The 27,011-nt window shown below is 40.4% G+C and overlaps 2 protein-coding genes across 2 annotated transcripts in view; both read left to right on the forward strand.

Annotated features, from left to right (window-relative positions):
- MME (membrane metalloendopeptidase) overlaps positions 1–27,011 on the forward strand; it is a 578,791-nt gene that overhangs the window by 21,663 nt on the left and 530,117 nt on the right. The gene's annotated exons all lie outside the window — the stretch shown is intronic.
- Positions 1–27,011, forward strand: part of ARHGEF26 (Rho guanine nucleotide exchange factor 26) — a 101,931-nt gene that overhangs the window by 3,979 nt on the left and 70,941 nt on the right. Inside the window, exons 2-5 of the mRNA XM_081138078.1 lie at positions 130–169; positions 3,242–3,387; positions 22,162–22,218; positions 25,246–25,406. Coding sequence (XP_080994204.1) covers positions 130–169; positions 3,242–3,387; positions 22,162–22,218; positions 25,246–25,406 — 404 coding nt within the window. The remainder of the gene's footprint in view (positions 1–129; positions 170–3,241; positions 3,388–22,161; positions 22,219–25,245; positions 25,407–27,011) is intronic.

Below are 27,011 nucleotides of genomic sequence, written 5' to 3' on the forward strand. Positions count from 1 at the left end.
GCTTTGGGAAATCTAATGAATGTAACAACAAAATAAGTACTTTTTCTTAAAATGGTTGTATTTTCTATTTGGCTCATTCATACATAGTATGCTTTGCCTTTTCTTTTTTTTGCTTTTCTTGTTTCTTAGAAAAAAATGCTGAAAGGACAAGGACCATTTGATGGGGAAGGTAAGCATTTGATTTTCCAGACTTTTATTGCTGTTTCAATGTGGAATATCAATTATAAGTTGCAATCCAACTGCAGTAACAAAAACACTTAAGATGAGGAAAATGTCCAACTTCTCAAAATTATACAGCACAAAGCTCTTCACAAAGCTAAATTTTCATCTAGTAATACCAGCAGTGAATAAAATTAATAGCTTTCTTTGTAAGCTGATAACTTTGTCAGCCCATGTCCTGGTATTTTAATTCTTTTCTACTCTGGCTCCATCTTCACCTTCCTCAAAAAATGGGTAAGAGCAAGCTCTACCTCTTTATTAAAAAATTCTGAGAGTTTGGCATTTAGATATTAAGTCACTTTTTCCCCTTAAGTCATATTTCCTTTAACTTAATATTCTTTTTCCCATTTTAGTATCATTTCTAACTTCCTGTTTCCTTATCAAGTTTCAGTTTGGGAGAAATCTGACTCTCCTGGCCAACGGAAACATATTCCTAAGAATTTGTAACCAGTATAGTATTTTTGTTAAGGGTCTCAAAAACAAAAGCAGCTTCAGCCAGGTGTTCAAACCCTAATCAGATTAGTGGGCTTTGTGTAAATAGATGGGTCAAGTGTCAGCCAACTGGAAAAGCATGAAGGGAGCAGCAGCCCCAGCTGCAACCCTTGGGTTGGTGGAGCGTGGTAGAGGTGAGGCTAGTTTCTCTCTGTCGTGCTCTGAAATGCTTAGATTTTCCAACCTTTAAAGAATAATGAAGAAGGGTATGCCCCTTATAAGTATATCTAATGTAAAACCACCCAGAATTATAAAACACACAACCTTGGTGATTATAAATCATTTCCCTATATAAAAATCATTCCCATTGGAGCATTTAAACACGACTTGTTTATAGAAATTTAGTCAATGCATCAATCTTAGGAAACTCTCCCTATGGAGAAGAAACCCAGATGCAGTATTGTAATTAGTTGGGATAAATTCATCTTCCTGATTTTACAGTTGAGAAAGCTGGAAGCTCCAAGAGGTTTAGTATCCTCTCTGCTCTCACCTAGCCAGTCCTGGGACAGAGATCAGGTTCTCAGTCCAGTTTGCTTCCTCTTGTACCACTTTTGACCATGAAGTGATCAGAGCATTTATCTAATATTTATTTAGAGAGATGTTTTGCATCTTCTGGAATTTGACATTGATTCTGAGACCTTTGCCTCAAAGGGTAAAAAATGTGGAGCTCTTTTTTTTTAAGTCAGAGGACAGATCACCCCCAGAATAGATCACAGCCTTCATTATAACTAGTTTTACATTGTTTCCTTTAATAAGGAGCTGTTTCTGTATACTCTCTCATCTCTTCTCAAATATGATGACCTAGACATTTTTTCTCTCATATATGTACATGAGGAATGCAGGATTCTTACAGTTAATGATTAACAATGTACGCTGTGCGATAAGAGTGGTGAGAACCTGTGCAGTTGGAGCCAGGGACGTGGGTTCCTCTCCTGCTGCTTTACTCATCACTTGAGTGATATTGAGCAGGCATCTTAACCTCACCAAGGCTTCATTTCATCATATGTAAAATGAAGTTAATAGTACCACTGCCAACGTTGTTGTGGGAATGAATGAGAAATCATTTCAACAATGTATGCATATGTTTTGTGCCAACCACTAACTACTTTAAAGGGGTGGCTGAATCTCAGTCAATACCCTCACAATCTGTTTTAAATATACAGAGCAATCAGAGACCAGTATAGTCTTGCATAGACCTCAGTATTCCTTTACCATAGTCATGTAGAACATGCAATGAAAGAAGAGGCAGATGTTTGCTTGCTTTAGTGGATGGAAAGTTCAAACTCATTGTGTCCCAAACCAAACTCCTAACCTTCCCTGCTAAAGCTAAATCTCTGCTGGTGTTCCCCTTTCCTACCTTCTCGTTGTGGGACTTGCAGACTTAGGAAACACTGTGATCACTTTCCTCTTTCTGAGCCCATATTCCAGTCCAGTCCCAGTCCTTTCTAAGATGCATAGCCCAAGCTCCATTATCTTTCATTGATCACTTCAGTAGCATCCTCATTAGTCCCCCAAGTCGTAAGTGTTTTGCTCCTACAATCTAATCAAATCTTTCCTTTCAGTGGATTCCCATTGCAATCAGGATAAAATACGATCTTTTTTTTCTTTTTTTGGTGCCCCGACTGGGGGTCAAACCCAAAACCTAGGTATGTACCCTGATGGGGAATCGAATCTACAGCCTTTTCGTATACCAGATGAAGCTCCAACCACCTGAACCACACTGGCCAGGGCAGCATCTGACATTTTTGTTTTGAATTTTTTAATGATTTGAGAGAGAGAGAGATTTGTTGTTCCACTTCTTATTTATGCATTCATTGGTTGATTCTTGTATGTGCCCTGACAGGGGATCGAACTGACAACCTTGGCGTGTCAGGATGAGCATATGACATATTTTTAAGTTATTTGTTTATTTATTGTCACTCTTCCCTCATTCTGATGTCAACTCCATGAAGATTGAGATTTCCATATTTTTTGTTCATTGTTGTATCCCCAGTGCCTAGCAATTATTAGCATCTACTAGGCATTTTCTAAAAATCAGTTAAGTCAATAAGTGAATGAGTGCCTTTGACTATTTTTCTCATTAAACTTTTAGCTTATGAGGGCACAAGAAGTATCTTTTGTTTTCTATTTACTCCCAGCCCTTGGTATATTGTAGATGTACAATAAATGTTTGTTAAACAGATAAATAAATGGTGATGGACCTTGAAGGGAAGGTAGGGTGTGGATTCAATTTAACCTAGGAAACAGTTTAACGGGTATGACTATCCTTCATGGGTAGTGTACAGAGACGTGGAAATTTTGCTGTAGTTGTCCTTACATGTAGTTGTCCCTAATGGATGAATTTGGGACAGGGCTGTGTGAGTGAGAAAATCACCTCTTGGTCATTGGAATACTCCTTAGTGACAAAATCCATTTGTCTCTTTGTCATTTATTAAACTGGAGACCCAACATTGTACAAATATGGATGTTTGTTTAGAACAGGTAGAATAATGATGGAGTCGATTGGTGACATATAGGGTTTTTCTTGCAGAGAATGCTGTCCTGTACCAGAACTACAAAGAAAAGGCCCTTGACATTGACTCTGACGAAGAGTCCGAGCCCAAAGAACAGAAGTCGGAGGAAAAAATAGTGGTTCAGCACAAGCCACTTCGGTCCACATGGAGCCAGCTCTCTGCCGTGAGTGTTTACCTTTCCTTCCGTCTGTAGGGGGTGGAAACAGCGAGTTGTAAAACCTGTGCCAAAGTGTGGTTTTAAATTTTTCTGCCAATGATCTTGTAACTCTAAGGAGCAAGACTCTTCTTCGACTGTGCAATGTTTCTTGAAATTCTGTAGGCACACGTGAAAATATGAACTTTGACACTTCTGATTAGGAAAGTCAGGTTTTGATAAAGTGCCTCGATACCGATGCACTATGAACTATGGAAACACTTCCTATTTAGTATCTTTTCTTATTTTTTTAAAAACTATATCTATTGATTTCAGAGAGAGGAAGGGAGAGGGAGAAAGAGAGAGAAACATCAATGATGAGAGAGTCATTGATCACCTGCCTCCTGCACGCCCTCTACTGGGGATCAGGCCGCAGACCCAGCATGTGCCCTGACCAGGAATCGAATTGAGATCTCTTGGATCATAGGTTGATGCTCAACCGCTGAGCCACACTGGCCGGGCTTTTTTATTTATTTAGTGTATATATAGTGGTAACTTAATATATCCTGAACTTTATCATAATTATGGCTGTCTATGCACATGTGTGTGGATGTGTGTATATATCTATGCTCAGCAGGGAGCTTATTATCGTTCTTCCCTGGATATTTCATTTGATGTAGACACATTTGTGTTTTCTTGAAGATGATTCATGAATGGTGTTCTGTTCCATCTTTCCCTGTGCATCTTTTGTGTGCGAGTGTCTGACAGTGACTTTTGTCTTGATGAGTAATTTCTCCTCTTTGCATCAAACATCTTTTGTTTTTAGCCATAATTTCTTTTCCTCCTGGCTTAGCAAATGTCACAGTGTGATGCTCCCTTTACTTGCTATGAGTTTGGGCACAGCATCTGTGGGCATCTGATGCGTTACCGAGTAGAAAGGAATTCCCATGGTTGGCTTGAATGTTGGGAGCACTGCGTCAAGAAACACGCCAGCACACCTCTGGGAGGCCTTAGGCAATATGAGAGCAGAGGCAAGTCCCTCTTAAGCTGAAATGAGCGTTGTTCAGAGTCAGGGAGCTCATGCGTTCAGGGAACCCTGCAGCATAAGAAAAGGAGCTGTACATGTTGGAGCTCGGAAACAGGACCATGGAGATGGGCATATGCTGATGGTGGGAATAACTCCTGGTTCAGGCTTTTCTTCCCCTCTTCTACCCTGTATTGGAATTCAGAGTTCTCCTTGTCTCCCTCCCACCCCCTAATTTGGTTCTAAGGAGAATCTCCTCCGATCCAGTGCCTCCAAGGTGTGGCACGCTGAGTATTAAGTCACAGATTAAAATGTCTGCATGGGGCAGGACAAGTAGTGTGAATAAGTGATGTTGGTGTGTGTGGGGATGGGGAGAGGTGGGAACTGTGGTGAACAGGCCTCATACAACTTGAGCAGCTGCCACTTAGCTCAAACCAGTCCAGTGTTGCCAGATCTTCCCATACTTAGTAAAGGGAATACAGAAATCCAGACTTTTATGAGCATTATCCTAATTCAAATTTTAAAAAAAAGGTGCGAGCCCAACAAAGTATCTATGGGCCTGACTTGGCTTCTGTGCTAACAGTTTGCAATTTCTGTGATGTTTGCATGTGGTGAGATGGTAACACCTATCCGCAAAACTGGCATCTAATGATCTCATAATATGTATATACCAAAGCAAATACTGGGAAAAACTGGGGACAAGGCCCAGTGAGGCCATGTTGGCACTCAATGGCTGTCATTCTGTCATTGGTATAGACCATTTGGTACCAGATCCTCAAGAAGAAACCTTGATTTTTTCAGTTCTCCCTCTCTGACAGCATCTGTGTTTGTTAGCACAGGCCTAAATCCTGCTGTTTTTCTCTGAACCCTAAACAGAATGTGTCACTTACACTTTGATCCCACTTAGCTTTAGTACTAAAAACCACGCTGCCGCATTTATGTCTCCTATAGTTTGGTTGTCATTTAGATTAACAAGTACACATTAAAATAATACTACATATCCTTTAGTATAACTTCAAATATGGGCACGGGTTTTATTTGGCTAAAGATAAAAGTACTGATGTGCCTTTTGTTAACAAGATTGATATCAAAAGACTATCGGGTGATAAAAAGTAAAACTATAAAGTGGGTTCTAACTTTAGTGTGTGTTATCTTGCATTCGGGTGTTCCCAGGAGGCTTATGTGTATTTATTGTGTTTCTTGGCAATTACATTTAATCAAAGTAGCATGGTTGGACTTTGACACCGCATTGCTTAGGCACCAGCCTGCATTTTCTTTGTGCCTTTTGTGTCTCCTTTTCACATTTAAAACATTTTACTTTGATTTTTGTACTTCAGACATGGAGAAAAATTAAAAAAATATGTATGTGTACTAGATTTCCAGGTACCCACCACCCAGATTGAACAAATGTTGGTGTTTAAACATATGTACTTCAGGCCTCTATTTTTCAGGCAGATCCGTTTAACCACCCTCCTCTTCAGTTCTTTTCTTCCTTCTGCCTCCCCAGGGGTAATCACTGTCCTGAAGTTCTCTTCTGTCTGTGCCACGTGGGTTTTCTATCCACCAAAAAGATGCAAGCAGCTCTGGCTTTTAGGAAAGTAGATATTTTAACAGCAAAAAGCTGCCATTACTTTTAAAGCAACTCAGCAGTTGGTTTATTGAAGTTGTAGTTAGGACCCTAAAGAGACGAGGCTTCGTGAATTATGAACAATGTCAGGCTGTTTCCTACAGGGATCTCTGTTTGACCTCATGCCCCAGTACCTCCTTGTAAAGGGGCTGCTGTGTTTGGGGCAGGTCTTGGCAAATATCTGCTTTTTTTTTTTTTTGGTGCCCTGACTGGGAATCGAACCAGCAACCTTTTGGTGCATGAGACGATGTCCAGCTGACTGAGCCATACCAGCCAGGGCGAACATCTGCTTTTTAGATATTTTTGCATCATCTTTCCATGCTTAACTTTTTTTAAAAACTCTTTAAATTTTTATCCTCACTTCAAGCTATGTTTTTATTGATTTTAGATAGAAAGGAAGGGAGAGAGAGAAAAACCTTGATGTGACAGAGAAACATCACACTTGCCTCCCATATGCCCCTGACCGGGGATTGAACTCACAACCTAGGTATGTGCCGCCCTGACCAGGAACCAAACCTGCAACCTTTTGCTATATAGGCTGATGCTCCAACCAACTAAGCCACCCAACCAGCCTCCATGCTTAACTTTTAATATACCAAATTAGTAGGGTAGCCCCACCCAATCTTGCATATGTCACTAACACAAAACTCTTCTTCGACTAAGGCCTTGATCCCAAGAGAAGTCGGACAAGGGGTTTTCTGGCAAAGGGTTAGGTCTCAAATTGGCATCTGCCTTGACTTTCTACTTGGGCGGAGTGCATGTGAGTATACTGCTGTTGATTGTTTTATTTTCTAAAAGTCCTTTTATCTCTGTTGCAAACACCTGCCTACGTCTTCGGATGAAACTTTTCTTATCAGCTGATTGCAAGAATTCAGTATGCAAAAGACTTCTGGCAGTCAGTCATGGTGTTGCATAAGGTCTTTAAGCCTTCAGTCTGTAATGCCATTTGTCTTAGTGTGTTTGCTTCTGATACGTCTCCTTTAGTTTTACTGGACAACCACACAGGTGACAGGTGGCCCTCCATTTACAGCATTGGGGACAGGTTTAACTGTAGTATTGTGGTCATCAAGGAATAAGGGAGAATTAGAACCATTTGAGAGAGGCATTTATGGGCCTCAGTAGAGTAATGAAAGTTTAGGCTGCCATGGACTTCTCTGGTCAGATTAAAGTGAATCAATGTAAATGTGTTTAGCAGCGGTGGCTGTGCCAGCAGGTTCTCCAGGTAGAGGTGAGTCAGGAGCCGACCTGGGCTCCTAATTTCATAACGTGGGAGAGGAGTACTCTTCCTTCACTTGATTGTTAGAGTATATAGATCTATTCTTTGTTGGACAGACAGGATTTCTACATTCAAGGGAGTAAAACAGTGCAGCTCTTCAGGTCCTGGGAAACACTAATGCATGAGAAGTAATTTACATGATCATGGTTCCCACTTTTTGTTTGGTCATAAGTGAAAAGGATTTGAGGTTTTGAACTCGGAAAGGCTTTTTTGATCTTTAGACATCTGTGCTCAGAGATGAGGAACCTGCCACACGCAGGGGAATTGCTCAGTGACTCACTTAAAATGGCAGTGTGAGAGCCCTGGCACACGTGGCTTGTGGGCATCATCCCATGCACTGAAGAGATGGGAGTTCAGTTCAGAATTGGGGCACATGCTGGGGTCACGGGCTCGATCCCTGATGGGACGAGCAGGGGACAGCTGATCGATACTCTGCTCTCACATCGATGTTTCTCACTCTCCCTCTTGCTTGCTCTCTCTCTCTCTCTCTCAAAAAAAAAATCAATAAAAAAACAACCAAAGAAGGCAGAGTGAATAGTAAGCCAAGAGTTCCTGGATCTCTGAGAAAATATTTTGAAGAAAAATATTGATTGTGTTATCTGTCTGGGATAGAACACAAAGTACTTGTTACAGTTAGTGCCAGGCGTGTAGCAGGTGAGACCCAGATGCAAAGTGAGCTTCAAGTTTTCCGGGTTCTTCCTTTAATGGGATCCTGGAAGTGGTTAAGTATTACAGAAAATAAAAGGTAGATCTTGACTGAAGTCTTTTTGCTTTTCACCATAACTCACCCCGCCCCCCCATCATGCACTTTGCATGCACCGAAAAATGACAGTTGTGAAACCCATGTTTGTTTTGTTAAGTGCAGTGACACCATCAAAGTCACACTCACCAGCCATACCCTGACCCCACTTATTTGCCATGGGGTGTGTTTGTGTAACTTCCATCACCTTGACATCGCAGGTGCTTTTGAAAAGGGTGTTCAGGCTCCAGAGGCAAAAACAAGCATGTGGGCAAACTTTGCTTTGAATTCAACACCTAGTGTAGTCATCTCTACTGGACTCCTCATTTGTACTTGCTGACAGGTGGGTTTATCAGTCATCTTAAATCACTGAGTATTTATTCAGTTTGCTCAAAAATTTCAAACTCTTTATTCAGGAGCCGGTTTTTATATTTTCATCAAAGTATTTCTTCGGCTGCGCTTAGTGTGGCTAGCAGTGTAATGGGAGATCTAGACTTAGGACATGAGTCTTTTGAGGGCAGGACTTAGCTCTTAAGGCACAGAGTTTGTCTCTGCTTCCAAGCTGCTGAACAAGAGAGGACGATTTGAAAAGTGGCAATTTTATTATAAATATAATTTCATTCAGTTGAAAATATAAGACACATTGGAGTCTTAGCTGTTTGACTGATGGGACTTATTCTTTTAGAATTTACACTGTTTAGTTGAAAGACATACTTTTCCTACTAAAAATAAGAGCTCAACAGATGTGATAAACCTGTATATTATTTTGTTTGCAGGAATGCTTAATGCATTTAGAGCTCATAGAAAGTTCTATTCTTTTTCCTTAAGTTTTTATACTTGCTTGAAATAATTTTCAGTTGCTCGGTAACTTGCTGCTTAAGATAATCTCTTGAGTCATATAATTTTCCATTTGTGTTTTTGCAGGATAGCATTCTCATAAAATTACTTTTTACCTTAGATGGTGATTAATGCCTTTTACCATATTTATCCTTTGTGTTTAAAAAATAGAGAAACATTCTCATTTTTCATGTCTGGCTTACTTATAGTATTCACAGTGTAACCGGTCAGGGCTTTAGACACATACTCGTCCACACTTCTGAGTTGAACAGCAGAACTCCTGGAGTTTTTGCATTTTTATAAACAGAAAATGAGGTCCGTGTGCCTAGACCTGAGACCCTAGGCAGAGCTTCTATTCCAGCTACAAGGGCTGGAGCTGGGGGCCTCCTTAGCCTGAGCCAGGGACCGGGGGTATACGCTTTTTGCCATTTTAGTACAATTAGATTATAGCGTTCTCTTAACATCTTTGAAAATTAATTTTGACTTAGGTGAACAACACATAACACATTCTTCATGTGAAAAGGAATTTAAACATTTCAGATAAGACTACAGTCTTCTTGATATCATAGCTGCCATTTCAATCCCTTTCCCCTCCCCTCCGTAATGTCGGTCTCTATTTGGTAACAGCCTCGCAAAATCCATGTGTATGCATTTAAAGAAAAAATAAAGATTGAGTGTGTTTACATGAATAATATGCTTTGTAGATTTTATAACTTGCTTTTTTCCTGAATGATGTGTCTTACAGACCATTTTATGTCTAACCGTGATCTTCAGTGTTCTCTCTAACTGCTGAGTTATTCTATAGGATGGATATGCCTTTTCCATCTTTTCTTGGGTGGTGGTGGTGGGGGGGTTATAAACGCTTTGAGAATCTAATAAAAGCTATGAACCCTGCGCCTTCTCTTTAGAAAAATGCACACCCAAGTGTATGTGTAAATATTTGTTTATAATTTTTGTTTTTTCATTTTAGTTTAAGGGCAGTTTGTTTCTTGACTATCTCCAAATACCAGGAGCGCCTTACTCTAGCTCTCTATGTACCGAGTACAGCTTTCATGTTCGTAATGTTCAGAAGTTTTTCTCTTTCTGAACTTGAGCAATGTCGGCACTTGAACTGCATAACCCCATCTGAACAATATATATATATAGGTTAAGAAGAAAACTGCTCTGTTTGGAGCTGAGTAATTAAAGAACAATTGAGTGGTAGATATGCCAATATTTATGTTATTGATTCTCCCAAGAGAACAATGGGATGTGGAAATGTGGAGGTGTGTGCAAGCCCTCAGGGGAGGCAGAGAGTAGAGGACACAGGTGCTCCAAGAAAGTGGGAGGCGATGAGCACAGGGATATTTAATTTTGGTTGGCATAACTACAAAAGGAGCATTTCAACCAGGACCTAGACATGGGAGCTAGACAAAGAGGGTCTTGTTTCACTGAGCAGAAAATCGATGAGAGAGAGTCCTTCATTCATCTAGCCTTTGTGGAGGGCCTGCTCTACACCAGGCCCTGTCCTAGACATTGGAGATGGAGCAAAACAGACTCCACCTTGCTTTCATGTCCTTACAGACACCCTGCATGGCAAGACAGACATCAAATAATAAATGCAGAATTACAGCTGCTTTAATGCCACGAAGGGCATGTTTGCGCTGCTCTGAGATCATTGGGGGAGGGCACCTGTCTGGGCAGGGTGCTGTCAGTCTGTCAGTCGAGGGAAGGTGGCAAAGGAGGTGACAAGAGCTGCCATCTGAGGAGTGCCCAGATAGGTATCTGGGCAAGGTTGGGGGAGGGGTGTGGGCAGGATGGAGGAGTCCCAGGCAGAGGAAACATCATGTGCAAGGACCGGTTGGGGTGATGGTGGGTAAGAGGAGTTGGAATGAAGTCAGTGCAGCTGGAGCTTCTTGACCCACTTCGTTGGCTCCTCCTCATTCCTTTAATCTCTAACGTTGGAGGGCCGGAGGCTCTGTCCTTGGCCTCTTCTCTTATCTGCACTCACTTGGTGATCTTATTCAATCTTGTGGCTTTAAAATACATTGTGTGCTTCTGATGACTTCCAGGTTTCTATCTCTAGATGGTACCTTTCCTTGAACTTCTGGTAAGGCTATCCAACTTCTTTTCTGGTATCTAACTGGCATCTCAAAGTTAACCTGTCCAAAAGTGTACTTCTGATCACTCCCTTCTCTCCCATACAAACCTGCTTCTCCCACAATGTCCTTTTTTTTCTTCTCAGCAAGTAACTCCATTTCTCCACTTGCAGCGGTCAAAATCCTTGGAGCCATTCCTCGCTCTCCTCTTTCTCTCATAACCTCCTTCCAATCAGGGACAAAGTCTGTCGCCTTTACCTTCAGAGCAGAGCTACTCTGCTCTGCCTCCCTGTCCAGTGCAGAAGTGGATTATCTGCCCCCCAGCTCAACCCCCTGCATCTACCTGTGTCCCTTTTAGTCACTTTTCCACGTAGCAGCTATATCATTATATTGTTGATTTGTGAGCCTGTTAAAATATACTGAGATACTGTCTCTGTGTTCTGAACCGGCAAGTGATTTCTCCTCCTTTCAGAGTAAAAGCCAAGCCTTACAGTAGCCAGCAGGGCTGTGAGATCTGGCTCCTGGTTATCTTTCTGGACTCATTTCCTGCTTTTCCATCTTGCTTGTTGCTAGTCACACTGATGTTCCTCAGATACAAGATGTACTCTGCCTCAGGGCCTTTGCATTTGCTGTCTCCTCAGCTTACAATAGCTCTTCTTCCAGAGAGGACATGGCTTTCTCCCTAACACCCCCTTAACATGTCCCATCCACTTACCCGTCCAGCATACGATGGTATCTACCTCTTTTGTTAATTGTTCATCTACTCTCACTGGAATAAAAGCTGCATGAAAGCAGAGATTTTTGTCTATTTTTTTCCCCTGCTGTATCCCTAACACCTGACATAGTTTTAGGAGGCTTGCAGTAAATATTTGATAAATTTACGCATGAATTTCTGAATGAATGAATAAATGCAGAAACCTAATCCCATAAGTGAAAATAATAGAATGTTAGTCAGCAGTAAAAGCATCCAGGAAGTTTCCTGGTTAGGGGTCATTTGGAGGCTGTTTTTAATTTTTATTTTAAAAGAAAAATTCTTAATGGTTGTTTAGCTACCTTTGGATTTAATAGATGTTTTTGAAACACTGGGGAACTTGGCATCTTTATAGTTTAGAACTATGTTAGCCCATCGCAGGTATTTGCATACTATGAATTCAAATTAAACGACAGCCTCCTTCTCCACTTGGGGTTTCTTTTGGGGACTTGGATGGGTACATTCAAGAATAATAGCAGTGTGTAGGAACACAGTGTAGTTTAGGTAAAAGGAAAGAAGGCTCAGTTACTTTGAGGAGTTCTAAGTAACTGGGGAAAGGCTCTTTACTATTGAGCTTTGGATTGCAGAAATAATCTGTCAGATTCTTATATTTGCCCTTTTGACCTTCAGATGTCTCCTGTGGCATCTCGTCCCTTGATCCAGTGATGGGACTGTTTCTCAGGGCCATAGCCACACAAGTGATTTGTTTTCATAATAACTGGAAAAGTCATCACCATAAAAATCCATGTTGAATTTTTAATATGGAAGTAATGCTTAAGAATTTGTCTCTCAGATTTTGTTGATTTATCCAGAGTATGTATAACCTGTTGATTTTCTCCATAATTAGTCTGTACTCTACTGTCTTAAGATCACTGTTATTGGAGGAGATGAGGGCTCTACAGCCAGTGGATAGCTTCTGCAGAAGGAAGTGTTGTTGCCAGTGAAAGGAAATTGCAGATTATTTTCCCCTTTGGTGTAGGAGATAAACTCTGCCACCCCTCCAACTGCAATAACACGAAAATTGGAGCAGTTCCCATGATGGGTGACAGGAAACCCTGCTTCTGTTAGTGATGTACAACGAGTATGGTTGTTGTCTGCTCAAATGAGCAAAAAGGAGTCGTTATATCCACCTGGGTTTAGGGTCTCTGCGTGAGCAGGCAGTGCAGTGGCTGACTTGCAGGCGAGCTGTAGCTCTGGGACCTGCCATTGGGTCATCATGATATTAATTTGTTTACATGCAGTTAAATTATTCACCAGATATTTGCAGAGGCCTTCCTGTGCACCAGTGAATACATTAGATTCTTCATGGCAGTTTCTGTAGTCCTTGTGACAATACCGCGAGGGCAAGTATTGTTTCTCTGTGTGCTTTATATGAGGCAGCTGAGACTCTGAGATGTTAACTATGGTTACTGTCTTACCGTTTTTCATAAGGGTCCTGATATTACCTGGAACAGAGTCTCTCAAGTTTCCCCAAGTAATGGATACACGTGCCTAGGGCTGAAAGAGCAGGAACCATATTTCCCTCTGATATTGGCCAGTGTTTTGAGTCAGTGACTGCCTGTTGGCTCTCTTCTCACGAATTGGCTTATTTTCCCTCTTTACTATGTCCGTCTTTTCTCCTGAAAGCTCCTGCGTACTCGGAGTTACCGAGTCCTTGAGGTTACCTAGTACAGCCCTACCCCGCCTCGTGCAGTCCTGACTGCTTCCATGTCCAGCTTTCACACTGGATCATATCGGCTCAGCCACTTTCCCCCCAATTAATAGGTCACTTTATTGTCATTTGGCCAGGTGCCTAACTAGCTCTCTTCTGGTCAGCTTTGGCCTTCATGATGCATTATGGTGTGAAACGTGGCCACTTTGGGCTACTTCTTTCACGGGAGCTGTGCGTAGAACAGTTTTTCTTGCAGGAGTCTGTCAGAGTATTAAATGACAAGACTGATATATGTAGTATAAATTTACACATGCTGGAGTTGGCATTGCAACCATGGTCTATATCAGGGGCCTAACGTAATGAGAAATGCATTTTACCTTGTAACCCAGTATATGTGTGTGTGTGTGTGTGTGTGTGTGTGCATGTGAGTGAGTGTGTGTATCTCAACAAAAGTTTCACAAAGCAGAAGTTATCTTTAATGCATGCATTACACTGTGGTGTTTTCTGTTTTATCCTGTCTGTTTTGTTATTTAAATAGATGAAGATCAGACATCTGTAGACTTCATTTTGCCATTCACTAATAGCTTAGAACTTGTAGTCTGAAGTATGCTGCTATCTGACTCCAAAATGCATTTGTGTTACACTGAATCATAGTGGATGGGCAAACAAAATAAGCCTAAGACCCAGGACCTGCACTACAGGATCTTTGAAGCTGGTTTAGAGGACAAGAGAAATGAAATGTCTAAATGTTGTTTTTGAAAGAATGAAGGACAACATGTCAAAATGCATGACAGCGAAATCAGAGAACAGTTAAGGTCAGGATATTTCTCTCTAGAAAGTGTGACCAAAACTAGATGGGCTAGATGGGCAGAAGAGTGGGAAATGAAAACAGTACAAGTATAACATATGCCTTGAATGAAGTTTGATATGTAGGTAAACAGAATGCTAATTCTGTGCCGATTGCTCAGATCTCCTCCATACAATAAGATAATTCCTGTCCTGTGAAACCGTCGCATGCTTTGTAAATCTTATGTAAAACATCAGTTCACTTTATTTCTCACTTTTCCGGAACAGTTTTTGCTCAGGTTAGATTTTTATTGCAAATCCAAGAAATTAACTTCAGGGTCAGTGTTGGTCAAAGTTACTTACTCTTTTGATCATTCCTGTCCATGTGCCACTTTGCAAAAGTAACAAACAAAACTAAAACAGCATCTAGCATGATGGCATCACCTTTACAAACAGGATTCCTCCTCTGTAAGGGGAGCCCCTCCGACCTGCCTTGGCCAGCCCCTTCTTGACTCAGGCCTTCACTGTGAGTGATGGCGTCACTCCCGACGCCACGGGCTCCGGGCCAGCCCGCCTCCTCTCGCTGTCACGCGGGCACACCTGCCTGTCATCACTCACTTTCAGCGCTGCCTCATAAGCCGCTGCTTGGTTGGGACTTGACTGAAATCTTTCTCTTCTTCCCTCTCTTTGCCTTGCTTTCTTTCTTTTATCTGCTGGTGGTCCCCTCTTATTTCTCTAGCTTTCCTTGTGGGGCAACAACAAAGAAATGCAGGTATTGTCACAAGTCTTAACAATTGCATTTGTCTGCCCTACTTGTTTTATTTCTTTTTTGAGAGAAGACTTTTTTAGTTGTGTGTTTTTTTTAAAAAATATGTTTTTATTGATTTCAGAGAGGAAGGGAGAGGGATAGAGAGAAACATCGATGAGAGAGAAACATCATTGATTGGCTGCCTCCTGCACACCCCCCACTGGGTATTGGAGCCCACAACCCGGGCATGTGCCTTGACCAGGAATTGAACTGTGACCCCTTGGTTCTAGGTTCGATACCACCACTGAGCCACACCAGCCAGGTTTATTTTAGTTTTTATTAAAAATGATGCTTTAGGCCCCAGCTGGGTAGTTCAGTTGGTTAGAGCATCATCCTCATATGCCAAGGTTTTGGGTTCGATCCCTGGTCAGGGTACATAAAAGAATCAACCAATGAATGCATAAATAAGTGGGACAACAAATTGATGTTTCTCTCTCTCCCCCTTCCTTGAGGTCTCTCTAAAAAGCAGTTAAAAAATAAATAAGAGAATGTTCTATAAAAAAATAAAATAAAATAAAAATGATGCTTTAATTACAAAACCAAGGCATGTCTATTATAGAAAAATAAAAAAATACGAATAGAAAAAGAGAACAAAATAAAAATTAGTTGAACACCCCGCCCCCCCCCCCCCCCCCCCAGTATTGACATTTTGGTATGTAACTTTTCAGACCATTTTTTAAAAAGTGTACATAGAATTTTTCTTTTATTTTGAGCAGAAATCAATAACAAAATTATATTGTCTTGTTCTCCATATTTTCCCCTTACAGTGCTCTAAATATCTTTTCATGTCATTAAACCCGCTGCTTTGTAACCCATTGTTTTTCTCCTAACAATGTTGTGAATGACTTTCCACTTCATTAAACTTTCTTCCACAACAGCTTTTTGAACATCCTGTATTGTGTTTCATCACACAGGTGGATGTTTGGTTCTTTTAACCAATTCCCCATTGTTAGTCATTAGTTTATTCCTAAGTTTTCAATTTAAAAATTCAAAATTTAAAGCTGATAAGTTCTTTAAAATAATTATTTTTTAATTACAGAAGTAATACAAATACATTCTCCTTATTACAAAATTAAATGTAACAATTCAGACTGAAATCAGCTTTGATTTTACCACCATTCCCAACCCCTTCCACTGTTAGCCCCTGTTGGTCTGCTGCTCAGTATATTAAATATTCCACTTTGTAAACCTGCTCATCTTTTATTAAGTAATTTTGTAAAGTTGCCCTTTTCCCCTGAAGTCATTTTCCCTTTCATCCTTTCTACTTCTGTGTCATTAGCTTTTCATGTATTTTTTAACTTCACTTTTCTCCTCGTTATTGTTGATAGATGAAGGGGGGCTTCATCTTTGCTCACCTGGGGGATAGAGAATGAATCAGTTTGGGCCTGGGCTCTGTGGCTCACAGGGGACTGAAGGCTAGCTAGTAAGAGCGACTAGTCAGGGAGAGGCATTTCTTTACTGGGAGAAAAGTCAGGACTGAGCAACAAGTTAAATGGCCAGGCTGCCCCTGTGACAACTCAGCTGTCACTGCAGCGGGAGCTCGGAGTCCAGCGAGAGAGGCGGTTTCTGGGACATCCAGTGGGAGGATCTTAGTTTAGGGGAAGAATAGCTGCAGATCACAGCTCAGAAGTTCAGAAGTGTTTAAGAATGGGTTGTGCTGGCGGGTTAAGAGCTCAGCCTTTGAAGGCAACAGGCAGGCCTGGGTTTGAATCCCAGCTTTGCCACTTAATTAGGGCTAATGACTTAACTTTTCTGATTGTATTACCTTCCTTGAAGGGTTGTTATAAGGTCTAGAAGTGCTACCCGTGGGGTGCCCTCTGTGTCCCCACCTGTTGCCATGGAAGTAGAATTCTTGCGATGTCTCAAGGAAAGACATTTCCTGAGATTTGCATGGGCTCCATACTAAAGCACAGTCCAGTCCAGCATCTGGCTAGGTTAGCTTGTGTTTCCAGTTGCAGTTCATTGTGTGTGGGGTCCTCACGACCATGGGCCATGTGGCTGCGTAAGGCCACATGGCAGGCTAGCATACAGGCCAGTGCAGGTCAGGAAGCAAGACAGTGCAAGGGAGTTAAGAGAGAGTGGATTCTTTGGGGATTGTGTATTCTCAGATTTTCATGGACTTGCATTGGGGTCCACCCTCCTAGGCAGTGATCTTTGTTCCCAGGTTAGACTGAAAGCACCTTCCCCATGTCACCCTGACTTCACTGTGCATGAGCCTGCCTTACCCTTTACTGAACCCATTCCCCCAATGATATGCAGGTGATAGAATGGTGGTTCCCCGGGGAGTGTAAAGTTGTAGCTTCCTGCTGAAGCTGTCCAGATGACCTTGCTTATCATGTCTGACCTTCCCTTTGCTCTCTTCCTATTATTGATATTAGCTAGCTAATTATTATAACAGAAGTTACAAGGTTCTGGTGCCTGGCAAGCCTTTGATACAGTGGCATTTTGAAGGACCAACTAGAACTCTGAATCAGGAATTGTCTAGATACGGGTAGCTAACTAACAAAGTTGGCTGCAATGAAGTCATGCATGCTTATCTCCTAAAATCGTACAGAGCGCAACAGTTTATTTTTGTGTATTTAATTACCTATCTGTTTGTGGTTTGTACTCTCAGCCTCATATCTGTATTGAAATAATTTGAGTTCATTCGGGAATCTTGGCTCTGTCTGTAGGGAGTGACGCAGGCCATAGAGGAGGAAAAGCCTCAGGCCCGGGCCTGCCTCTGTGGGGTTTGCCGTCATTTTAGCAGACTTGAGGTTCCCTGGAGGTGGTGCAGAGAGGAGAGCTGAGAGGCTTGCTGATTCTTGAGATCCAAGATTTATAATCCTGTTAGGATTAAGGTCAACAACAGTAGATCAGAGAGATCAATTTTTTGAACAAATGGTTAGGAGGTCCCTAGCATGTTACTTGATATATTTTCAAATTAAGTATATGATTTTATTAAATGGGCCATTGTCTTCTACCACTCTACCTCCCTAAAAATATGACCCCATCTTGACCTCATTTATCTGATTGTTGGTTATACAGGTCTCTGGCACTTTGAGATGGATATTGTGTGGCAGTTCTTAGCTTAGGTAGAGTGATATCTCAGGACCTTTCTCCATGGATGAGGCGGAGCTAGAGAGAGCTTAATGGGACTGGCTGTGGAGGACATGATTTCTGGATCCTGGCAGATTTTTCAGTTTAGGAACTTCAAACATACTCTGAAAGAGCTGCTGTTCCCATGTTATTTACAATGAAAGAACTCTAGCTCATTTGTAATTCAGAGGCTGTTTGGGTTGTGTTAAGTCTGTAGAAAAGACCTGAGAGAGATTGTATTCTGTGGTTTAATTTTACTTTGCAATTCATTTCCTTCCCACTTGAGCTTTTAAGAACAGAAGCTGGTGAATAGGGGAATCACCAAGAGGCATGTATAACCAGCTGATTTTCAGCAAGTGGGTCAACTCTGGTAAAGTATGAAGGTCTTAGCTCACATGGGTAATTCAATGTATATTAGTGCTTTATGCAGCCTGAGTGATCTTGGATTATAAATTTCTGATCTAATTTTTCACTGGACATCTCTGAGCCTTTTTGGTTGGTCAGTCTTTTGGGGCCTTTTCATCTGGTTTCCGTAGCTGGAGAGGAAAAATAGAAGGAATGTGCACCCATCTTACCTAGAAACAATAAACAATATCAAGTCTCTATGGGCCTGAGAAAAAAATGGTGATCTGGTTGACCAAGAGACAGGTATTGTTAATCCTGGCTGCCTACACAGGATCTACTCTATCCTGTACACAGACTCTATAAATGGCAACATCGGGGCTCTATGTTTGGGCCTTTGAGTAGTTGGCTCATAACCTGTTCCAGTTAGTGGAGTCAAAGGCCAAGGAATATTGCACAAAGTTTATGGATTTCCTGACACAATTCTGTGATGGCGCCAGTAACTGGTTGAGTGCAGGAATGGAATCTCTGCTTAAAGCCTCCCAGTTCCTTTGTAGGAGAGTCATCTGAGAATGTCAGACTTGCAAGTTGTCAAGAATACCAGCATGAATTTTAGTTGGAGTGTCTAATGATTAACTTTTGGGTCTATACTTTAGGGAGTTTACCCTTTTCTAAATTTCAAAAACTATATATTTTGGGTCTAACTAGACATACATGAAGTATCTTATTCTGTTCTTTATTAGTTTCAGGTAATTTTTAATTTCTGTATCATTTGGACATGGAATATATATCATTACAAAGATCATGGGTGAAGAATTTCAATACCAGTTACAGCTGTAAAAATCTAATTATGAATTTAAAACTATTATAATATTAAAACTATTATAACATGATAACCCACATACATATATTAATATTTGTTAACTTAGGTCAGAATTGTGGTCATGGGCTATAATTCTGTTGTTTAATTTGAATTAATTTTTATCCACTTAATATGTTGAAGATATTGACATGCATTTATACGTTCTCCTTAGAGTCTAGAATCTGCCATGGCAAGATTGGAACAGTTCTGTGAATTGTATAAATTATACAAACTCAAGAACTCCAAATTGAAGCCAATTGTTAGTGTTTCTTTAAACTACCTTTGCAATTCTACTTATTGATTAATAGTTTAATAAAAAATTTAAACCAGGCCGAGACAGTGAGAAATGAGAAAGTTCTAGCAAGGTCGGAAGAGACCTTTAAAGGAGTATGGCTTTGACTAAGTGTTCCATTTGTACTCAGCCAGAGCTACCAACATGAAATATATATTTTAAAAATAAAAAAAGAGCCTGTACAATTACAATTTTTCATTTTAGATAGCAAAATCTAAACTTAGAAACTTGCATATTATTTTTTTTCTTTTCTACACATGGAAACAAGGGGAACACTTGAAGAAATGTGGTAAACATAATATTTTAGATTCTTTTAGCAAAAATGTGCAGACTGCAAAAAGCATGTACATTTTAAACTATAGGTATAACTATTTCCTTTACCACGTGTGTTTTTTTTTTTCATGCAAAAAAATGTCTGCGCCTTCCAGTAATTTTCCTTAAAGTCCACTGTTAAGGTCACTGTTTTTGCATTAGAAAATGCCCACAGGTATTTACTATTAAAACCTTGCCACACAGTCTTTCTTCTTTTTTCCTTCCTTGTTTCTTTCTGCTTGATATTTGCTCCTATTTTTCATTCTCCTCTCGTTTTCTCTGCTCTGCCTTCTGCCAGCCTTTGTGGAGTCCTCTTTTTATATCACCCTCTGCCCCTCGTCGTCTGGTTTCATTTCTCCCACCATCTCAGCCTCTGAAATCATCTAGCCTGCTCTTGACCTTCTACCTGCAGGCACCTGTTCCCAGGTGCTACTTGATGCAGAGTTGTGAGTGGAAGAACGTCTCAGGTGGACAGAATGATCCCTCTCGCCTCTGGAGGAAGAACCTGTCCAGCTTGGCCTGTGCAGGGTACAGAAGGACAGGCCCGGGAGCAGTGGTGTGGCTGCCAGCCAGGAGGAACTGGTTTGTCATAATTCCCCAGAGCAAACTTTCAGGCTCCCCAAATGTATTCCACTTCAGTTTTCGGCAAGATGTAATTCTATATGTTAGGACTTTGCCGTTTTCAAAACGACTTTGTCTCCCCCCTCCAAAAGCAACTAGTTTAGCTGGGAATATGTTTTTGTTTTTATGATCAGATGAAGTGCTCTTAATCCCTCAGTAAACGAGCTGTCATCTGTCTAGGTCTCTAGCCCACACGTTTCATTCACTTCCCCTGAAGGTTTCCGGGTGTGAATTCATTAGTAGTTTTGGATGAAGACGTGAGTGGTGTGGAAATCCTTGCTGATGACCTCACCTGCAGAGATTGTGGGCATGGAGCCTGGATAGTCATCTGCCAGGACTCTGTGTCAGGCAGGAAATCCTGTGGAATTCTTGTTCAGGGTTAACCAAATGGGAGAGGCTCTGAACAGTTTCATTCTGGCTAGTCTCCTCCCTTATTAAAATGTCTGAAGGAGCCTTTTTAGCCATGAATTCTTGCTGACACGCAGACCCAGGGTCAGGATGGTGGTAAAGCTAAGAACATTCCACAATATGGGTGGCTGAAATAAAACATATGGAGACTTGGTACAGAGACCTGGCATTAAAAGAGATCTCACCCAACCCTAGAAATAGAGGGGGGGAAAGGGGGTCCCTGATATCCTGATGAAGAGCGTGAGCCCTGGAGTTGGACAGGCATGGATGCTGGTTCCGGCTTTGCTGCCTACTTAGCTGTGTGTTCTTGGATCCTCAGCCTCAGTTGTTATCTGTGAAATAGGTACAAGAATAGTATCAGCTTTCTAGAATTTTTATGAGGATTCAGTGGGAAACCGGTGTAAAATGCTTAGCTCATGTCCTGGTATACAGTAAATATTCAGTAAATGATGGTTCATATTAATATTGGTTTAGGACTCTGTTTTTATACTGCTTTCTAACTTTTTCCAAAAGTTAAATTAAAGACAGTAACATGTAGTTGCCTTGGTTTCTGTGACACAAAAGGTAGAGCAGTGTGCACAGCCGTCTTCACACTGGGGTATGTGTCACACCCCTGGGATTTATGAACACTATGCAAGGTGGACAGGAATTGTTCGAAGGCTACTGTTTTCCAGATCCTCAACTTCTAGTTATTCCCCTTTCTAAAACTGAGGCCTGTATCTGCAGTTAAAGGGCTAAGTCAGGTCTTTTTTCCAGCCTCCCCTTTCACGTTTGCCCTTTTTCCATTTTACTAAGGAAAGGCATCTCTCTTGCTCATCTCAACTCTTACTAGGATGTGGGCGCCAAGGTGTCAGATCACTGGGGCATAAAGTAAAAGGGGGTCAGTGTGAAATATTTTCAGTGAAGCATCATTTAATTAAACCACCGTAACTCCCTCATTTTTTAACAGTTGCATTCTCAGTAACATTTTATTCTTAAGGCTAAATGAATTAAAATTGGAAGTAATTATGTTGTTTTGATCATAGGTTATTAATGATATTTGTGGTTGTTATATAATCCATGAGAATTCTTTTATATTCAAAGCTCAGTGGTCACAGGGAATTTCACATTTAAAAACATATTTTTGGGGAAAATTGACATAGAATTGTGATTTCAATACTACTTGGGGGTATGAGACCCAAAAGTGCACATGTACTGAATTCAACATTGTACATAAATTTCTCTTAATTCATTTTTGAAAGGCATAGTTATACCTTACATAATAAAGAAATTATTGAAGTGAATGAGCTCAAAACTCTTTTTTTCCCCTCAGGTGAAAAGAAATGGATTATCTCAGACAGTTAGCCAGGAGGAAAGAAAGAGACAAGAGGTATGTTTTCTATAAGCAGATGCTTTAGAGCTCTTAAGTGTGCCTGGTTTTTTTGCCTACTGTGTGCACTTGCTCAGGTGTTTTCCTTTGCAAATGTATATAATGAATACATGTATAGAAAGAATAAAATGAGTTCTTTTAACAAAAGATATATGTGATCATTATCAAATAAAACTACACATGAGCCCCCAGAAAAGAGTATTTTAAAATATCCCAACATTAACTTAAAAACAAAGCACCTAGTCCAGGTGTTTAAACTGGAAGAAATACATTGAGAACTGAAACAGACATTCAGCCCTGGAACTGAAAAAGGACATTAGCAGAAAAACTGGTGAAATCTGAGTAAAGTATGTACATTTGTCTGTAGACAAAATGTAATGTATCCTGGTTAGGGGAAGCTGGGTGAAGGAAGCACAGGACTTCTGAGCCCTCTTTGTGAGATTTCTGTAAATCTAAAATTATACCAAAATAAAACTTGACTTAATAAAAAATATAACACTAGAGTTTCACAACTTAAAGTTTAAATAACTGCAATTTAAGGAAATTGCTCATTGTGATAATATTGTGAAGGTGTCAAAGCATTTTCCTCCTGTGCTATGCATATTATTATGGAGATGTATAAGTTTATGCATATACACTCATATAAGTCAATTCCACAGAGGTCACGAGGTGTCCTTTTCTTATTTCATTGGCATGGAGTAATGCAAAAATATAAGGGCACGTTATAGTGCCATTTTAAGGTTTTTTTAAAAAAGAATAGCATATAACGTTGGTATACCCATCACTGAGAATTAGAAAATGTATGGCATTTATAATTTTTTCTTATTTTTTTTAAAGTAAAGAAAATAAGACTTTCAATAAAGTAGAAGTCCTATATGCTCCTTCTCAGTTCCATTCCCTTCTTCTCAACCTAAGGCAACTATAATGATGAATTAATGTATATCCATCCAATCTGTGTTTTTAAATCATGTATTACATAGGTTTATATACATGTACTTGTGTGTGTGTTAAAATGTAGATAAATAATACAGTTCTGAACATTTTTTGATTACTTTTTACATTCAATATTGTTTTTGAGATTCATCTGTGTTAATGCATATTAATCTAGATCATTCATTCAGAACACTATGTAGTATTCCATTCTATAAATACCATCTTTTAAAAATCTGTTTTCCAAGTGATGGACAGTTGGTGATGTTTTTTTTTCTTTATTGTTAACATTGTGGTATAAACAATGTTTCTCTCTCCTTGTGGACAAATTCAAGAGCTTCTCCAGAGTCCTAATTTCATTTGGACATTTCTGTTCTTTTAAACTTTCTCTATTTGAAGCTATTCTATTTCCCTTGTATTTTGAAAACATTTATTCAGATTCATGACATTAAAAAAAAGTAGGGACAGCAGCAAATGTAACTTTATGGTTTCTTTCTATTCCTACATAGCTGTTTTTAGCAGGTGTAACCTTATTTGCTTTTAAGTAGTTGATAGCTCTGTTGCCGGTGTTTTAACAATTATTACATTGACCCTATTATATTAAAGTACCGCTTATTCATCTTTTCTTGTGACTTATTCTGTGTAGTTCATTATATCTTGTTGATTGAATCTTAGTATTTTGGATTTGACTATAAAAGCCTTTACTTTTGAAAATATTTTAAGTCATTCCAAAGTACCATATCCATCAACAACCTGAAATCCATTCCTTTTGGCTAGAAAGTAACAATTTTCTGTAGTTGGCGTCACATTTCCTGCGGATAATCATACTGATGGATTGATAATTGTGTAGGAGAATTACATAAGATACAGCTTAAGTGAGACAGTTAGTGTTCTTACTCTTTAGAATGTTATATCACTTAAATCCCCGAGCACAACCAAGGCTAGACCAGCACATGTAAGTCAGACTTCCCTAAATCTTATGGTTGCTATAAAGGGAGGTGCATATGGAGACTGGCACCACTAATCTGATTTACATATATGGCCCGCTCACCAGCAGCTGGGCCTCTACCTGCCCAGCCTGCCCTGCTCCCCCCCAGCCTTGGTGGCAGCACAGGGAATTCTGGGAAGAATCTTCTGAGCCAAGGGCTTGCAGGGAGGAGCCCTGGAGGGCAAGGTGATGATGGCAGTGCTCCTAGGGAGGTCTCCAGGAAGGATGTGAATCTCAGACCACACCTCCCTGAGAAGGAATTTTCCGTGTTGCCATTCTTGTAGGATCTGAAGTTGGTTTTGTGAAGGAGCTAGATGAATTCCTTACACAGGGCGTTGGTGTCCATCCACCTATGTGGGTTGGCATTTCATCATTAATGAACACTTATCAGGAAAACCGTGGTCTGTCTGACACCAAGAGTTTCTGCAGAGGGTCCTTCGCTCCTTCTTGAGACACTGACAAGAGCAGAGGTGGTGGCTCGTTGAGCAGACACAATTGCTTTCAATATGTATGAGTTGATATAAAAGAATTCCTGTGGCTGATAAGAGCTTTTGAGAGTAGGTACAGTCAGTCATGCTCTCTTAACACACCCAGAATGTTTGCTGTTATTGATTGCAGATTATTCAGATTAAAACATAGGGAGAGAAAGGGCTCACAGAGATGGAGTTAAGGACTGTATTTGTGAAAAATTTTCTCTGAATCCTAAATGATGTCCTTAAATCTTTACTGTCCCATTGCAGCACGCTTTGAAAGCAGGTCTGGAGGAGATGACTCCAAAGGTTAATTAGTGTCACCCTGAGATTTCATCATATGCCCTAGCTTCCTAACGTAGATCCTACCCCTTGGCAAAGTGTAACCTCAGGATGCAATTGCAATTCATCCAAATGATTTTGTTTTTTCCTATTTACACTATGGGCAGTGACTTTCTTTCTCAAGATTTGGGCATAAGTGCCTTATATAAAGACAGTAGTTTGGTGATACAGTTTTCTGAATGCTTATCTTTTTATACTTTTCAAGATATTATATCATCCTTATAGCAGAATAATGGGAGCTATGTTAAGCTCTTAATTAATAGAATTAATGATACATTTGTTTTTCCTCCTTACCAGGCTATCTTTGAAGTTATATCCTCTGAACATTCATATTTACTCAGCTTGGAGATCTTGATACGAATGTTTAAAAATTCTAAAGAGCTGAGCGATACAATGACCAAAACAGAGAGTCACCATCTTTTCTCCAATATTACAGACGTCTGCGAGGCAAGCAAAAAGTAAGTTCCTTTAGTTTGATGGCAAGACATTGCTTAGTAGCAGACATCTGTGTTATCTCAGAAGGAAGACGTTTGGAGGTATGAAATCTCACTTACTCAGTTGGCTTTTATCTTTATTCTTTGGGATACATTTTAAGATGTGTTTCAGGTTGTTGATATATAGGCAGATGCTAACTGTGTACATGATTGTCACAGCAGACTGTTCTATCTAAGGTCTCTTGTCCCTTTTCTTCCATCACATCACTTCTCACTCTTTCCCTTTTATTCTTTCTTTTTAGTCACGCCAATAATATAATAACGCTTAGCTGGGAAAGGAAAAAAGTAACACAATCATACCATGCAAATACAAAAATTATTTTTGTTCACAGTTTCATGTTGTCTTTGTTCATATATTATTATTTTGTTCATAGAAGTATTATCTTTGAAGTGCACTTACAGTGACCATAATGATTTCTATAGGTTTTCCATGTTTAACATTTCAGAAGCACCATTGGAAGAGGTTTCACTATCATTTTTAAAAGTGCAGGAGCTCAGGTGGTGTACTGGTGGGAAGCTCGTACGTGCTTCTCAGCGAACTACACAGCCTGGGCTGCAGCCATGTGCCAGAAGTGTACAAAAGTGAACCATAGGAAGCTGCTATTTGGGGAGGTCAAAATGGGTTGAATATTGGCAGTTTTATGTGGTTGGGTCAAAGTTGGGTTTACTGTACAACCAATAAAGCTTAAGCTTAGAGGCTTCTTACTTATAAGGGCACCTGTTAAATATTTGCTCTGTGCCATATTTTTTTTGCAAATGGAAGGCCTACAAATTGTACAGTCTTCGGGGCGCACGAAAACTGGAGCCGTCCCTGCTGTGTTTCTTGCAAATCTGGACATTGCCCTTTTGTCACTCCAGGGCGGAGCCAACCAGACAGGAATGATAACATGCTCCCGTGTGTGTGCTGGCTCCGTCACTGTGTGCAGGTGCGCTTGTCTTTTGAGCTACAAGATTGAAAATCCAGGCTGAACAGATGAGCATGTGAGTTGGGGCTACCTCAGACAGATGGACTTTGTGGTCAGATCACTGAGATCTCCGAATAGTTCATGATAGTGGTACAACTTCAGAAGCCAGATTCTGGTACAAGGAAAGATCCTGGCAATCAGGTTATCAACGTGGTACTTAAAATACATGTTCAGGGGCTGCTGGGCCCGAGAGAACACTGGGCTGGGTGTGCAGGCGGTGGTGTGTACCACAGCCGGGAATTCCTCTTTCAGAAGCTGGGTTGTTGCTTGTGGTCATCCCATTGGTGCTCTTGGTACCACTCTTGCCACTTTTGGTAAGAGAAGTGAAGATTTCTTTTCTCCCTTCAGTGAAGAGGGCAGAATAAGAGCCTTACATGGTGTGTCCCTGTTGGAAAGGTATTTAGATTTCAAAGTGAGTCTCTCATTTTAACTTGAACTTCAGTTGAACAAAAACAGAGCTCCAAATTAGCTGCATCACTATGAAGAATTATTACTGTTTGGATAACTGTAAATTGTAAGTCATGATTTTAGAATAGAGTATGTTTTCTGAAAACCCTGGTGACACGTTTTTACTCCACCTTGGAATTCTGCTTTGAATCCTGTG

Source organism: Miniopterus schreibersii (genome assembly GCF_964146895.1).
Source record: "Miniopterus schreibersii genome assembly, chromosome: 5".
In the NCBI taxonomy this organism is placed as follows: Eukaryota; Metazoa; Chordata; class Mammalia; order Chiroptera; family Miniopteridae; genus Miniopterus; species Miniopterus schreibersii.